We start from the raw sequence: 14,346 nt of genomic DNA, 5'->3' as shown, positions 1-14,346 counted from the left end.
ATGTACTAAAGTTGTTAGTATTCTGTTTTGTGGTAGTGGTAGTGACATGTTATTGGAAGTTGTTAGTTCTGTTTGGTGTAGTGGTAGTATGTACTGAAGTTGTTAGTTGTGTTTTGTGTAGTGGTAGTATGTACTGAAGTTGTTAGGTTCTGTTTTGTGTAGTGGTAGTATGTACTGAAGTTGTTGTTTAGTTGTGTGTTCTGGTGTAGTGGGTAGTATGTACTGAAGTTGTTAAGTTCTGTTTTGTGTAGTGGTACTATGTACTGAAGTTGTTAGTTCTGTTTGTGTAGTGGTACTATGTACTGAAGTTGTTAGTTGTGTTTTGTAGTGGTTACTATGTACTGAAGTTGTTAGTTTGTTTGTGTAGTGGTAGTATGTACTGAAGTTGTTAGTTCGTTGTTTGTGTAGTGGTAGTATGTACTAAAGTTGTTAGTTTGGTTTGTGTAGTGGTAGTAATGTATGAAGTTGTTAGTTGTGTTTGTGTAGTGGTAGTAATGTACTGAAGTTGTTAGTTGTGTTTGTGTAGTGGTAGTATGTACTGAAGTTGTAGTTCTGTTTGTTGTAGTGGTGTATGTTACTGAAGTTGTTAGTTTGTTTGTGTGTGGTAGTATGTACTGAAGTTGTTAGGTCTGTTTGTGTAGTGGTACTATGTACTGAAGTTGTTAGTTCTGTGTTTGTGTAGTGGGTACTATGTAGCTGAAGTTTTTAGTTTGTGTTTGGTAGTGGTACTATGTACTGAAGTTGTTAGTTCTGTTTGTGTAGTGGTAGTATGTACTGAAGTTGTTAGTTGTGTTTGTGTAGTGGTAGTATGTACTAAGTTGTTAGTTCTGTTTGTGTAGTGGTAGTATGTACTGAAGTTGTAGTTCTGTTTGTGTAGTGGTAGTATGTACTGAAGTTGTTAGTTGTGTTTTGTGTAGTGGTAGTATGTACTAAAGTTGTTAGTTGTCTGTTTGTGTAGTGGTAGTATGTACTGAAGTTGTAGGTTGTGTTTGTGTAGTGGTAGTATGTACTGAAGTTGTTAGTGTGTTTGTGTAGTGGTACTATGTACTGAGTTGTAGTTGTGTTTGTTAGTGGTAGTTGTACTGAAGTTGTTAGTTGTGTTTGTGTAGTGTAGTATGTACTGAGTTGTTAGTTGTGTTTGTGTAGTGGTAGTATGTACTGAAGTTGTTAGTTTGTGTTTGTGTAGTGGTACTATGTACTGAAGTTGTTAGTTTGTGTTTGTGTAGTGGTATATGTACTGAAGTTGTAGGTTTCTGTTTGTGTAGTGGTGTATGTACTGAAGTTGTTAGTTGTGTTTTGTGTAGTGGTACTATGTACTGAAGTTGTTAGTTCTGTTTGTGTAGTGGTAGTATGTACTGAAGTTGTTAGGTTGTTGTGTTGTGTAGTGGTACTATGTACTGAAGTTGTTAGTTGTGTTGTGTAGTGGTAGTATGTACTGAAGTTGTTAGTTGTATGTAAGTCAGTACTAACTGCCTCCTCTGGTCATTCCAGGTTACTACTACGAGCTGGATGACTCGTATGATGAGAGTGATGAGGAGGAGGTCAGGGCCACCTCAGGAGGGTAGCAGGGCAGCCCCCTCTCAAACTGGACGACTCCACGGAGGTACGGTTTTATCCTGCACACACTCTATACACACTGTTATCTCCTGGCTTTATAATACGTTCCTATCCCCCTGTAGAAAGTGGACTTCCTGTGTGTTGTTTGGTCTGACCACGGTGTCACGACGCGACCACCTGTGCGGCAGCAGAAGAGGAGGAAGAGGAGGAGGATGCTGAGGGAGCGCAGCCCCCTTGCGCCCGGCTGTGCTGTCCAAACGCACCCCTCCTCCCCCGGCCCCCCTCAGCACCCACTTCACCCCAGAGGAGATGGACAGAGCCCCCGAACTGGAAGACAAGAAACGCTTCCTCACCATGTTCAGCCTGTCCCACGTCTCTGTACAGCAGAGGAGAGGTYTGTACCCTACATCCTAAACACTACACCCTAACCCCTACTCACCATCCAACCTCACTGCACAGAGCAACTAACCTCCTACCCCTAAAGCTGTCATGGACATGGTTATCATGTCCACTGTGCTCTGGAGACATGTACACAGTGTGACAGACACCTGACATTTCACTATCTCTATTMTACATTATAAACTGGGTGGTTCGAGCCCTGATTCCTGATTGGCTGAAAGCCGTTGTATATCAAACCGTATACCACGGGTAAGACCATTTGTTTTGACTGTTCTAATTACYTTGGTAACCAGTTTAGATGCGTTGTGCCTAAGAACAGCTCTTAGCCTTGGTATATTGGCCATATACCACAGCCCTTGTGCCMTATTGCTTAATTATACGTTATATATTAAACACACTGTTGCTAGCATGCATTACACATTACACTGCCTCCCTCTTCAGTGTGACAGCTGGACTTTCTGTGAGGAGAAACAGATACACACACACACACACACAAACACACACACACACACTGCTGTGGCGAGGCGTGTTGTGGCAGCGGCAGGTTTACGGCGATCCCGTGCTAATCCTGTGGATTTACCGCATGCTGCCTGCAGATGGTAGTGTGCAGCCTCCCACACAAACACACACACACACTCACAGCAGAGGTGCAGCAGGAATTACAAAGACGTGGATGAGATGTTAATGCTCTCTCTCTCTCTCTCTCTCTCTCTCTCCCTCCCCCTCCCCCTCTCTCCCTCTCTCTCTCCCTCTCTCTCTCTCTCGCTCTCTCTCCCACTCTCTCTCTCTATATATACCTCTCTCTCTGCCAGATAATGAGACAGTGGTAGAGTTGCTTCAGGCTATTAAACAGAAGAGTGTAACCTTGGATACCATCAGACATGCCCCTCAACCCCTATGTAAGACCCCCCAAGCACAGAACTCAGGTAAGCGCGCACGCACGCACAAACACAAACAAACACACACCCTCATTCTTTCCCTGCTGTTTGTGCTGAATCGATCAGACAGGTGTGTGAGAGACATCTCTGTAGTAATGTTACAGGCGGTAATGTTATGGGTTGTGGTTCAAATGATTGATTGCCTGCTGATGTCTTGATACAGTATATTTATATGATTCTGGGTGGGAATGTGTCTCAATTCATTGACTGTGACATCCGCCTGTCCCGACAGATCCTGCCTCAACGCTTTCCAGCGAATCAGATGAGCCACTCAGTGTCAGTCCCTCCTCCCCCGGCGGACTCCTGGGGCAGTCTAAACCCCCCTCCTCCTCTGACGCACTGAGACCAAAGGACCCCCCTCCTCCACTCCCCTACCCGGAAAAGACCCGTGGGCTCCCTGAGGGCCCCCCCTCCAAGAGGACCTCGTCATCCAGCCTGCTGAATAGCCTGCGGCCCCCCATGCAGCCTAAAGACGCTCCCCCCAGCCTGAACGGCCGGACCAAGCCCTGGGAGAGCTTTACTGCTGAAGAGTTTGCCCAGCAGTTCCACGAGTCTGTCCTCCAGTCCACACAGAAGGCCCTGCAGAAGCACAAAGGTACCACAGCAGCTCTCGTTCATACTCCAGGTAGAAGTTATCCTCAGGCACAGATCTAGGATCAGCTTATACTGGGAATCTCCAGATCAAATCAAATTGTATTTGTCACATGCGCCAAATACAACAGGTGTAGACCTTACCGTGAAATGCTTACTTTCAAGCCCTCAACCAAAAATGCAGTTTTAAGAAAAATAAGAGTTAAGAAAAGATTTACTAAATAAACTAAAGTAAAAAGAAAGTAACGCAATAAAGTAACAATAACGAGGGTATATACAGGGGGTACCGCTACTGAGTCAATGTGCTGGGGTACAGGTTAGTCGAGGTAATGTGTACATGTAGGTAGGGGTAAAGTGACTATGTATAGATAATAGATAATAAACAGCGAGTAGCAGCATTGTAAAAAAACAATTTTCTTAACTGTTCAGCAGTCTTATAGCTTGGTGGTAGAAGCTGTTAAGGAGCCTTTTGGACCTAGACTTGGCACTCCCGTACCTCTTGCCGTGCGGTAACAGAGAGAACAGTCTATGACTAGGGTGGCTGGAGTCTTTGACAATTTTTAGGGCCTTCCTCTGACACCGCCTGGTGTAGAGGTCCTGGATGGCAGGGAGACTCCAGCCACCCTAGTCATAGACTGTTCTCACTGCTACCGCACGGCAAGCGGTACCGGAGCGCCAAGTCTAGGTACAAAAGGCTTCTTAACAGCTTCTACCCCCAAGCCATAKGCCTGCTGAACAGTTAATCAAATGGCTACCCAGACTATTTGCATTGCCCCCACCCTCTTTTATGCTGCTGCTGCTCTCTGTTTATAATCTATGCATAGTCACTTTAACTCTACCTACATGTACATATTACCTCAATTAACCGGTGCACCTGAACATTGACTCTGTAGCAGTACCCCCTGTATATAGCCTCGCTTGTTATTTTACTGCTGTTGTTTAATTATTTGTTACTTTTATTTTCTATTTTTTACCTAACACTTATTTTTCTTAAAACGGTATTGTTGGTTAAGGGCTTGTAAATAAGCATTTCACTGTAGGGTCTTCACCTGTTGTTTTTGGTGCATATGACAAATACAATTTGATTAGATTTGATTTTCCTGTTGTCCATGATCATCTCCTTTGTCTTGATGTTGAGGGAGATGTTGTTGTCCTGGCACCACACTGCCAGGTCTCTGACCTCCTCCCTATAGGTCGTCTCATTGTTGACGGTGATCAGGCCTACCACTGTTGTGTCGTCAGCAAACTTAATGATGGTGTTGGAGTCATGCTTGCCCACGCAGTCATGGGTGAACAGGGAATACAGGAGAGACTAAGCATGCACCCTTGAGGGGCACCGGTGTTGAGGATCAGTGTGGCAGATGTGTTGTTGCCTACCCTACCCTGTTTAGTCCCAGGGTCCTTAGCTTAGTGATGAGCTTTGAGGGTACTATGGTGTTGAACGCTAAGCTGAAGTCAATGAATAGCATTCTCACGTAGGTGTTCCTTTTGACCAGGTGGGAAAGGGCAGTGTGGAGTGCAATAGAGATTGCATCATCTGTGGATCTGTTGGGGCGGTATGCAAATTGGAGTGGGTCTAGGGTTTCTGGGATGATGGTGTTGATGTGAGCCATGACCAGCCTTTCAAGCACTTCATGGCTACAAACGTGAGTGCTACGGGTCGGTAGTTATTTAGGCAGGTTACCTTGGTGTTCTTGGGCACAGGGACTATGGTGGTCTGCTTGAAGCATGTTGGTATTACAGACTCGGTCAGGGAGAGGTTGAAAATGTCAGTGAAGAAACTTGCCAGTTGAAKCCAAAATAGATCCTAACCCTGACCATTAAGGTTGTGCAGGATTCATAGTGTTTTCTCTTTTAAATTTAAAAAAATACTATCGTAAGTGCCAATGTATTGCCATTAAAGTAACAGGGTTGACTGTAACAGGGTTGAGGTTTTCATCTTAAATCAGCCATAAATCCCCTCGTGACAGAGGGAATGGAAGCTTGTTCTGTGCAACAGGGATGGGCAATTGAATGCAAGTTTCCCCCCAAAAAATGTATTGTTAAAAAATGTCTCGCCTATCTATCAAATCAAATGTATTTACAAAGTGCTGTATAGAAACCCAGCCTAAAACCCCAAACAGCAAGCAATGCAGGTGTAGAAGCAAGGTGGCTAGGACAAACACTCCCTAGAAAGGCAAAACCTAGGAAGAAACCTAGAGAGGAACCAGGCTATGAGGGGTGGCAGTCCTCTTCTGGCTGTGCCGGGTGGAGATTATAACAGAACATGGCCAAGATGATCAAATGTTCATAAATGACCAGCATGGTCAAATAATAAATAATCACAGTAGTTGTCAAGGGTGCAGCAAGTCAGCACCTCAGGAGTAAATGTCAGTTGGCTTTCATTAGCCGATCATTAAGAGTATCTTCTACCGCTCCTGCTGTCTCTAGAGAGTTGAAAACAGCAGGTCTGGACAGGGTTAGCACGTCCGGTGAACAGGTCCAGGTTCCATAGCCGCAGGCAGAACAGTTGAAACTGGAGCAGCAGCACAGCCATGTGGACTGGGACAGCAAGGAGTCATCATGCCAGGTAGTCCTGAGGCATGGTCCTAGTGCTCAGTCTATCCGAGAGAGAAAAAGAGATGTAAGGAGAGCATACTTTAAATTCACACAGGACACCGATAAGACAGGAGAAGTACTCCAGATATAACAAACTGGACCCTAGCCAACCGACACATAAACTACTGCAGCATAAATACTGGAGGCTGAGACAGGAGGGGTCAGGAGACACTGTGGGCCCATCGATGATACCCTGGACAAGGGCCAAACAGAAGGATTATAACCCACCACTTTGCCAAAGCACAGCCCCCACATCACTAGAGGATATCTTTCAACCACCAACTTACCAATCTGAACAAGGCCGAGTATAGCCCACAAAGATCTCGCCACGGCACAACCCCAGGGGGGGGGGCCAACCCAGACAGGAAGACCACGTCAGTGACTCAACCCACTCAAGTTGATGCACCCCTCCTAGGGACGGAATGAAAGAGCACCAGTAAGCCAGTGACTCAGCCCCTGTAATAGGGTTAGAGGCAGAGAATCCCAGTGGAGAGAGGGGAACCAGCCAGGCAGAGACAGCAAGGGCGGTTCGTTGCTCCAAGGCTTTCCGTTCACCTTCACACTCCTGGGCCAGACTACACTCAATCATATAACCCACTGAAGAGATGAGTCTTCAGTAAAGACTTAAAAGTTGAGACCGAGTCTGCGTCTCTCACATGGGTAGGCAGACCATTCCATTAAAATGGAACTATATAGAGGAAAGCCCTGCCTCCAGCTGTTGTGCTTAGAAATTCTAGGGACAATTAGGAGGCCTGCGTCTTGTGACCGTAGCGTACGTGTAGGTATGTACGGCAGGACCAAATCGGAAAGATATGTAGGAGCAAGCCCCATGTAATGCTTTGTAGGTTAGCAGTAAAACCTTGAAATCAGCCCTTGCCTTAACAGAGAAGCCAGTGTAGGGAGGCTAGCACTGGAGTAATATGATAAAAATGTTGGGTTCTAGTCAGATTCTAGCAGCCGTATTTAGCACTAACTGAAGTTTATTTAGTGCTTTATGTACATTTCGAGTACGGCGTCGGTTAGCCAGAAAGTAGAGCATTAGCAGTTTCACCAAAGTAACGAAAGCCATGGATAAATTTTTCTGCGTCATTTTTGGACAGAAAGTTTATGATTTTTGCAATGTTACGTAGATGGAAAAAAGCTGTCCTCTGAAACAGTCTTGATATGTTCGTCAAAGAGAGATCAGGGTCCAGAGTAACGCCGAGGTCCTTCACAGTTTTATTTGATACGACTTTACAACATCAGAATAATTGTCAGATTCAATAGAAGATCTCTTTGTTTCTTGGGACCTAGAACAAGCATCTCTGTTTTGTCCGACGTTTAAAAGTAGAATGTTCTCAGCCCACCACTTCCTTATGTCTGAAACACAGGCTTCTAGCGAGGGCAATTTTGGGGCTTCACCATGTTTCATTGAAATGTACAACTGTATGTCATCCGCATAGCAGTGAAAGTTAACATTATGTTTTCGAATGACATCCCCAAGAGGTAAAATATATAGTGAAAACAATAGTGGTCCTAAAACGGAACCTTGAGGAACACCGAAATGTACAGTTGATTTGTCAGAGGACAAACCATTCACAGAGACAAACTGATATCTTTCCGACAGATAAGATCTAAACCAGGCCAGAACTTGTCCGTGTAGACCAATTTGGGTTTCCAACCTCTCCAAAAGAATGTGATGATCGATGGCATCAAAGGCAGCACTAAGGTCTCTATCATCTCTATCATCTATCAATGGGTAACAGTGGTGACTTGTTTTGCTTGACTCGCACGGTTTTCCAGCCAAAAAGCATAGACCCAACTCACCTGCTTTTACACGATGATTTGACTATTATTTGTTCAATGTTTATTTTGAAAAACATATTTAAAAAGGAATAGTTTCACCATATTAAAAAAGAAGTTCACTAAATTAAATGAATATTAATCTTCAGAAATGATTTTGTCAAACAAGAACATAACTAGGGCTAACAATGGTGGTAATACACTTGAAGAACTTTGGGTTAAAGACCCAATACAGTCAGAAACATGATATTCCTGTGTTTTATAAATATTTCCACACTATGAGTTTGAGATAATACTGTGAAATTGTGAAAATTATGATAATTCCCTTTTAGTGTAAGACTGTTTGGTGATTGGAGTTTTGGCCTGCCTGGTGACATCACCAGGCGGTACATTTGTTAATAAACCAATAAGAAAGAGAATAACTACTAGTTTTTAGTTTTCCCTGCCCTACTTTGACCACTCCCAGACAGTCCTAGCAAAATTCTTGCTTGAGGAATTGCTCTTTGRTAAAAGGCTATTTTGGTTTATTTTTGACCATTTTAATTGAAAACAATCACAGTACGATCCTTCATTTTTWKCCKYYAAWTWWTTMYAAWMMWYYWWAAAAACTGCTGCATTGGACCTTTAAAAACATGCAAAGGACATGTTCTGAAGTTTGGCACCTTAGCAAATTGTTATTCAAAAGAAAAATCTGATTTATTGAATTTCCCATGTGGTCAATATTAAAGGGCACTTCATTGAGTATAACAGGCTTATACAATTCAGTATTGGTGCACAATTTCTCCTTTAAATATCAAAGGGGCGCAAAATGTTCTCTATCTGTGGAACAACCCAAGTAATAACAGTGATGATGTGTTAATGTAATATCTTGGGCTCCCGAGCGGCGCAGCGGTCTATGACACTGTATCTCAGTGCAAGAGGCATCACTACAGTCCCTGGTTCGAATCCATCCTGTATCACATCTGGCTGTGATTGGGAGTCCTATAGGGCGGCGCACAATTGGCCCAGCGTTGTCTGGGTTTGGCCGGGGTAGGCCGTCATTGTAAATAAGAATTTGTTCTTAACTGACTTGCTACGTTAAATAATGGTTAAATAAATATAAATATCCCTTTCTCTCCCTTTCTCTCTACCCCCCCCCCCTCTCTCAAGGTGGAGCCACAGTGATCTCAGCGCCCTCTCACCTCCAGGACTCCTCCGTGCACTACAACATTCCAGAGCTGCAGAGCACCCCCAGCCGGGCCGCGCCCCGTGCACAGCACACACCCTCACACACACCCGCACGCACACTCCATCCAACACCGCACTCACACCAGCACCCCCAGCCCAATGGCAGCACTGCCCCCCACACCCCACACGAGAGCCCCCAGGAGCGAGGGAGGAGCAGTCTGCACCAGAGGACTCAGAAGAAGACGAGGAAGAGGAGGAAGAGGAGGCCCCAGTACCCAGGTGGCAGGGATTGAAGCGATCTTTGAAGCCTATCAGGAATACATTGAAGGTAAGCAGTCAGTCACTTTTCTGTTTATTTAAAGGCCCAGTGCAGTCAAAACATTATTATTATTTTTTGGGCTGTTTTAGTGGGGTGAAGTTTGCCTGCCTGGCAGTGAATTAGTTAATAGACCAATAAGAAAGAGAGCTCCAACCTCCTGCCAATAAAAATATTTTTCAGTTTCCCCTCCCACTTAGAGCACTACCAGACACTCCTAGTCAAATTCTTGCTTGAGAAATTGCTATTTGCTAAGAAGCTTTTTTCTTATTTTTTTTGACCATTTTAATTGAAAACAATCACAATAAGGTACTTAACTGGCTGCATTGGACCTTTAATGACTAATGTCCTTGATTTTGGAATCGTTCATGTATGGTTGAAATCTAGAGACCAATGGACATTTAGACTTTTTGGTTATGAGTAGTTGTAGCGTATTCCCAACACTAGAGGGTGGATTTATCTTTTTCTACTACTCTGTTGGTCCAACAAATTAGGATGTAAACAGTCAACATAACATACACTATCTGTAATGAGTCTGTGTAGTGAGTTTGTTGCTGCTTGCCTGTGGCAGTATGGTCTGCTGTAGCTCTAGCTGTGTCTGCTCTCTGGTTATTGGTACATGGGAGACAGACAGGTAGGGAGTGTTAGCATGGATGCTAATGATAACCCAGGTTCATATCCCCTCAGGCTCACTGTTATTCTCTTCTCCTTCCTCTCTCCTCTCCTCCTCTGCTCCCCTCCTCTCCTTCTCCTCCTTCTCTGCTCCCTCCTTCTCTTCCCTGCCTTCGGTCCTCCCTCCCTCCTTCAGAGCAAGGTGTGGAGCGCCAGGTGCTGCAGAGCAGTGTCGGAGACTGGAGAACCAGCACTACAACCTGAGCCTGACAGCAGAGCAGCTCTCCCACAGCATGGGGGTAAGACCCTGTCTGCTACATCTATCATCACTGAGCTTCCTTCAAATCGTTTGGAGGAAATATGTTTCTATTTTAATCAGCTATGTTCAATTGTATTCTTCATACTGTAAAATAATATTAAATAATGGCACAGAATTCTAAGCAAATGTGTGTGTGTGTGTTGTGTGTGTGGTGTGTGTGTGTGTTGTGTGTGTGTGTGTGTGTTGTGTGTGTTGTGTGTGTGGTGTGTGTGTGTGTGTGTGGTGGTGTGTGTGTGTGTGTGTGTGTGTTGTGTATACTTGTGCTGCGTTTTTGTTACTTTCTCTTTACGGTGTTGTTACATTTTTGTTAATATGGTTTTATTGACTCTACTCCCTCTCTCTCTCTCTCTCTCTCTCTCCTCTCTCTCTCTTCTCTCTCTCTTCTCCCTCTCCTCTCTCTCCTCTTCTCCTCCCTCGTCTCTCCCTCTCTCCTCTCTCTCTCTCTTCCCCCCTCCTCCTTCTCTTTTACCGCCTGATTGATGTCTGCAGAGACAGAGAGTGGCGTGGAGAGGGAGAAGTTAGCAGGCGAGTTGGACGCACTTCAGGAAGTGTCTGACGCTGCCGCGCAGCCCACTGGCCGGGGAGGGACTACAAGGTTACCCCCCAGTGGACAGCTCCACAGGAGAGAGGGATGGATTCATGGATTCATTGATAGATGGATGGGGCTGCCCGCAGCCTGCCGAGGACGGTGCCACCAGCCAGTGGTCTGTGCTAACCCTGGGGCAGAGGGCGCAACGGGCACGTCACACATGGGCAAAGCTCTAGGACGGCATGGTCAACACACACACAAACATACAGAAGGAACAACTCACACCATTCTCTTCAGCAGCACCAGTTACTCTCTTACATTGCAGTCCAGCCCCATCCTGGGCCCCTCACAGCCACGCCCACACAGACAATCCTGCAACCGAGAGCAGCTCAGCCCTAGAATGGGTGTGGTCACGTGACAGAGCGCCATCTACCACCAATCCAATGCCCCTACCTCTGGCCAATCGGACAGGACTGAACCTCCCAGCATCTCTCCTGGCGGCAGGTCAGGCCAGCTTTCAAACTTGAAATGCACTTAAAGAGAAAGACCTGAAGAACTACCTGGTGGTACTGTGTTACGACAAAGAACTGTTCAAATTAGGGAAGAACTTACAAAATGCACATTTTGGAATGAATAAAGAAATGTTTTATTTCGAGATGAGAATAAGAATTTAAAAGGTGCTTCAGCCTTGTATTGTAAATAATATTAAGACTAAAAATAATTTTGTATGTTTTTTTACTTTAATCATTGTTCTATTTAAGAAGAAGAAAATAAGCCTGCCATTTTTTTATATGTTCATGCTTTTTTGGTTGAAACAGAAAGCTTGCTTTTAGTGTTTTTCTGCTGCTGGTCAGGACTCCCTGTTCGGGTGTAGATTGAGGGAGAAAAGGAGAGAGAGAACATGCTCCACTCCTCTCCTCTCCCCCTTTGATCCAGCCATGGTTTCTGCCATAGCAGCGAGCTGAGCTCCAGCCACACCCTCCCTCCCCGTGGCCTCCAGGCCGCCGTAAGGCTCACTGAGATGGGGTAAGACCTAACTCCAGGCCCCACAGCCCTCCCTCCCCTGGCCTCCAGGCCCCGTAAGGCTCACTGAGATGGGGGTAAGACCTAACTCCAGGCCCCACAGCCCTCCCTCCCCTGGCCTCCAGGCCCGTAAGGCTCACTGAGATGGGGGTAAGACCTAACTCCAGGCCCCACAGCCCTCCCTCCCCTGGCCTCCAGGCCCGTAAGGCTCACTGAGATGGGGTAAGACCTAACTCCAGGCCCACAGGCCTCCCTCCCTCTGGCCTCCGGCCCCGTAAGGCTCACTGAGATGGGGGTAAGACCTAACTCCAGGCCCCACAGCCCTCCCTCCCCTGGCCTCCAGGCCCCGTAAGCCTCACTGAGATGGGGTAAGACCTAACTCCAGCCCCAGCCCCTCCCTGCTACCAGGCCCCGTAAGGCTCACTGAGATGGGGGTAAGACCTAACTCCAGGCCCCACAGGCCTCCCAGATCCATGCACTCCGTCAAAACACCCACACAGAACCCCTCCTGTCAGGAACAGCATGTTTTACCACTCTCCCTGTGTGAGTAGTTACCCATGGGAAAGAGTGAGTGACCGCTACAGTTAGTCTCTCTCTCTCTGTCTCTCTGTCCCTCTCTCTGTCTCTCTCTGTCTCTCTCTTGCGCTCTCTCGCTCTCTCTCTCGCTCTCTCTCTCTCTCTCTCTCTCTCTCTCATATATTCCCCTTCAGCCCCTAGTCCAGGGATGAGCCCTTAGTAGAACTGTTGTCTGATAACTAGACCAATCTCTCTGGACCTTATCATTAAGCACAAGGGACACAACACCCATTACGAGACATTCACATCACTAAACCTAGAGAGAGGAAACAATGCAGACAGTACCATGTGACAATGCACCGAGGGAGATCTTGCTAGATTCTTCTCCTTTGGGTTTGCCATAAAAGGAAATAGTGCCAAAAAGTAGCCCTCCTTCACACAAAATATCATGAGACTTTTTTAAACCTCAAAATAGAGCAATTAAGATAACTCCCTGAATTGAAATGGCCAACCCACTACAAAACGTGTTATATTACTACATTGATCCCACTTATCATAATGTCAAAGCCCTTGCCAACAACTGGATAATGGACGATTTTTTTCTCCACTTGAGGGCCCTCAAATCCAAAGTCAATGAAAGGTTCTCTTTTGCCAAGTATATGAATCCTTGTCCTGCTCTGCACTGTGCATCTATAGTGTGTGTTTTCATGCCTGCATCAGTGTCCACCTCGCTGCTGGCCATAGCTGTCTCCTGTGCCTCAGTACCCCTGTTCCCCATTCTCTCTATTCCCCTACCTTCCTTCTGTGGGAGTGTCTGGCCTTTTAGCCTTGCAGGAGGACCTCTGGCAGCATAGATCGCAATGCAGCGTGGGTATTGTAGTGCTATCAGTCAGAGTTGACAAGGCTGAGTATGTAGTCATAAACGGGTTCTGTTTGAACTCCAGTCTGATGCTGTGGATGTGAGATGGCAGGGAGGGGAGGTTGGCTGCAGGTCTGGTCCCTACATCCCTCTATGTTTCACTCCTGGTGAGCTTTCAGAGGAACAACCTAACCTGTTAAGGAGGCGGAACCATGTTTACAGACCAGAGCAGAGCTACGATAGAGCACCACTTGTCAATCAGACAGCAAGCGCTACCACTGAGTTAAGCAGCCAATGAGTTAGCGGGAGGACGTTAGGCCCTTCCCCAGAGCCTCCTTACTCTACCACGCACGCACACGCAATAGCCCCCTTACTCTATGGAGGATGTCTAGACTCTAGATGCTGTGAAACTCTGATTTTAAAATGTACTTGTTTGAATTAATTGTAATGTAATATATTATTTGTTGAATGTAGTAATTAGGTATTTATGAATATATTGCTGTAATTTCAGACAAAAAAATAAAAGAAAATATTTCAAAAATGTACTTGAATAGTTAAGTCTTCTCTTGGCACCATATCTTCCTGCAGGTTCACTGCATCCTTTTTCAGTATCTGAGTAAAATTCGAACTCTGATGTGTGTTTAACAGTGAGACTGAAGTCACACATGTCTGATAGAGATGGGGGTTATCAATTAAGTGTTTCTACTACATTGGATTTACCATCTGTTTATTATGAGGCAGGCAAAAACTGACAAGAGAAAATATAGTGAAATCATCAAATCACTCTTATGTCAAAACTTAATTATCTGTGATTACTGGACATAATATGTGATGGTTAGAATATGCATGGCATAGTTATAAAATGACAGTGTAGATTGTTACAGTACTTAACCACAACTGTTAGTATAGGACTCGGGAAGGACAAATCTTACCATTACATAGCATAGCTTTATATCCTTTAATAAAATGGTTAGTTCTGGCCTGGCATTATGATTATTGCAAACTAAAAGGTGTTTTCCATTGACGCTATATATCACTGTATTATATCAATAACTCTTTGTTAATATTAATTATGATTAAAACTAAAAGTTTCACAACAAAGTATTCAGTGATAAAGTTCATATGAATCATCACAGCCTG

General features: G+C 45.2%; 1 protein-coding gene and 1 long non-coding RNA gene across 2 annotated transcripts; both read left to right on the top strand.

Annotated features, from left to right (window-relative positions):
* The first annotated feature begins 1,470 nt into the window (after positions 1 to 1,470).
* gse1b (Gse1 coiled-coil protein b) lies at positions 1,471 to 10,285 on the top strand. The gene is made up of 6 exons (XM_070445439.1): positions 1,471 to 1,603; positions 1,680 to 1,951; positions 2,769 to 2,882; positions 3,127 to 3,489; positions 9,015 to 9,360; positions 10,157 to 10,285. The coding sequence occupies exons 2-5, from the start codon at positions 1,867 to 1,869 to the stop codon at positions 9,323 to 9,325; spliced, it is 873 nt and encodes a 290-aa protein (XP_070301540.1). The 5' UTR covers positions 1,471 to 1,603; positions 1,680 to 1,866; the 3' UTR covers positions 9,326 to 9,360; positions 10,157 to 10,285.
* A 1,764-nt stretch (positions 10,286 to 12,049) lies between these two features.
* LOC139028320 (uncharacterized) lies at positions 12,050 to 13,751 on the top strand. Its single transcript, XR_011480496.1, has 2 exons — positions 12,050 to 12,174; positions 12,240 to 13,751. It is a non-coding gene; the product is annotated as an uncharacterized lncRNA (long non-coding RNA).
* Positions 13,752 to 14,346: the final 595 nt, after the last annotated feature.

This window comes from Salvelinus sp. IW2-2015, linkage group LG10, assembly GCF_002910315.2.
Source record: "Salvelinus sp. IW2-2015 linkage group LG10, ASM291031v2, whole genome shotgun sequence".
NCBI classification, from domain to species: Eukaryota; Metazoa; Chordata; class Actinopteri; order Salmoniformes; family Salmonidae; genus Salvelinus; species Salvelinus sp. IW2-2015.
The sequence above is the reverse complement of the archived record's forward strand: the minus strand, read 5'-3'. Positions and strand labels throughout refer to the sequence as shown.

Bases quoted from the DNA above. Each gene is read 5' to 3' on its own strand.
- gse1b (XM_070445439.1), top strand. From the start codon at position 1,867: ATGGACAGAGCCCCCGAACTGGAAGACAAGAAACGCTTCCTCACCATG. The intron at 2,883-3,126 runs GTAAGCGCGCAC...CTGTCCCGACAG, and splicing joins CCCCCAAGCACAGAACTCAG to ATCCTGCCTCAACGCTTTCC. The intron at 3,490-9,014 runs GTACCACAGCAG...CCCTCTCTCAAG, and splicing joins GGCCCTGCAGAAGCACAAAG to GTGGAGCCACAGTGATCTCA.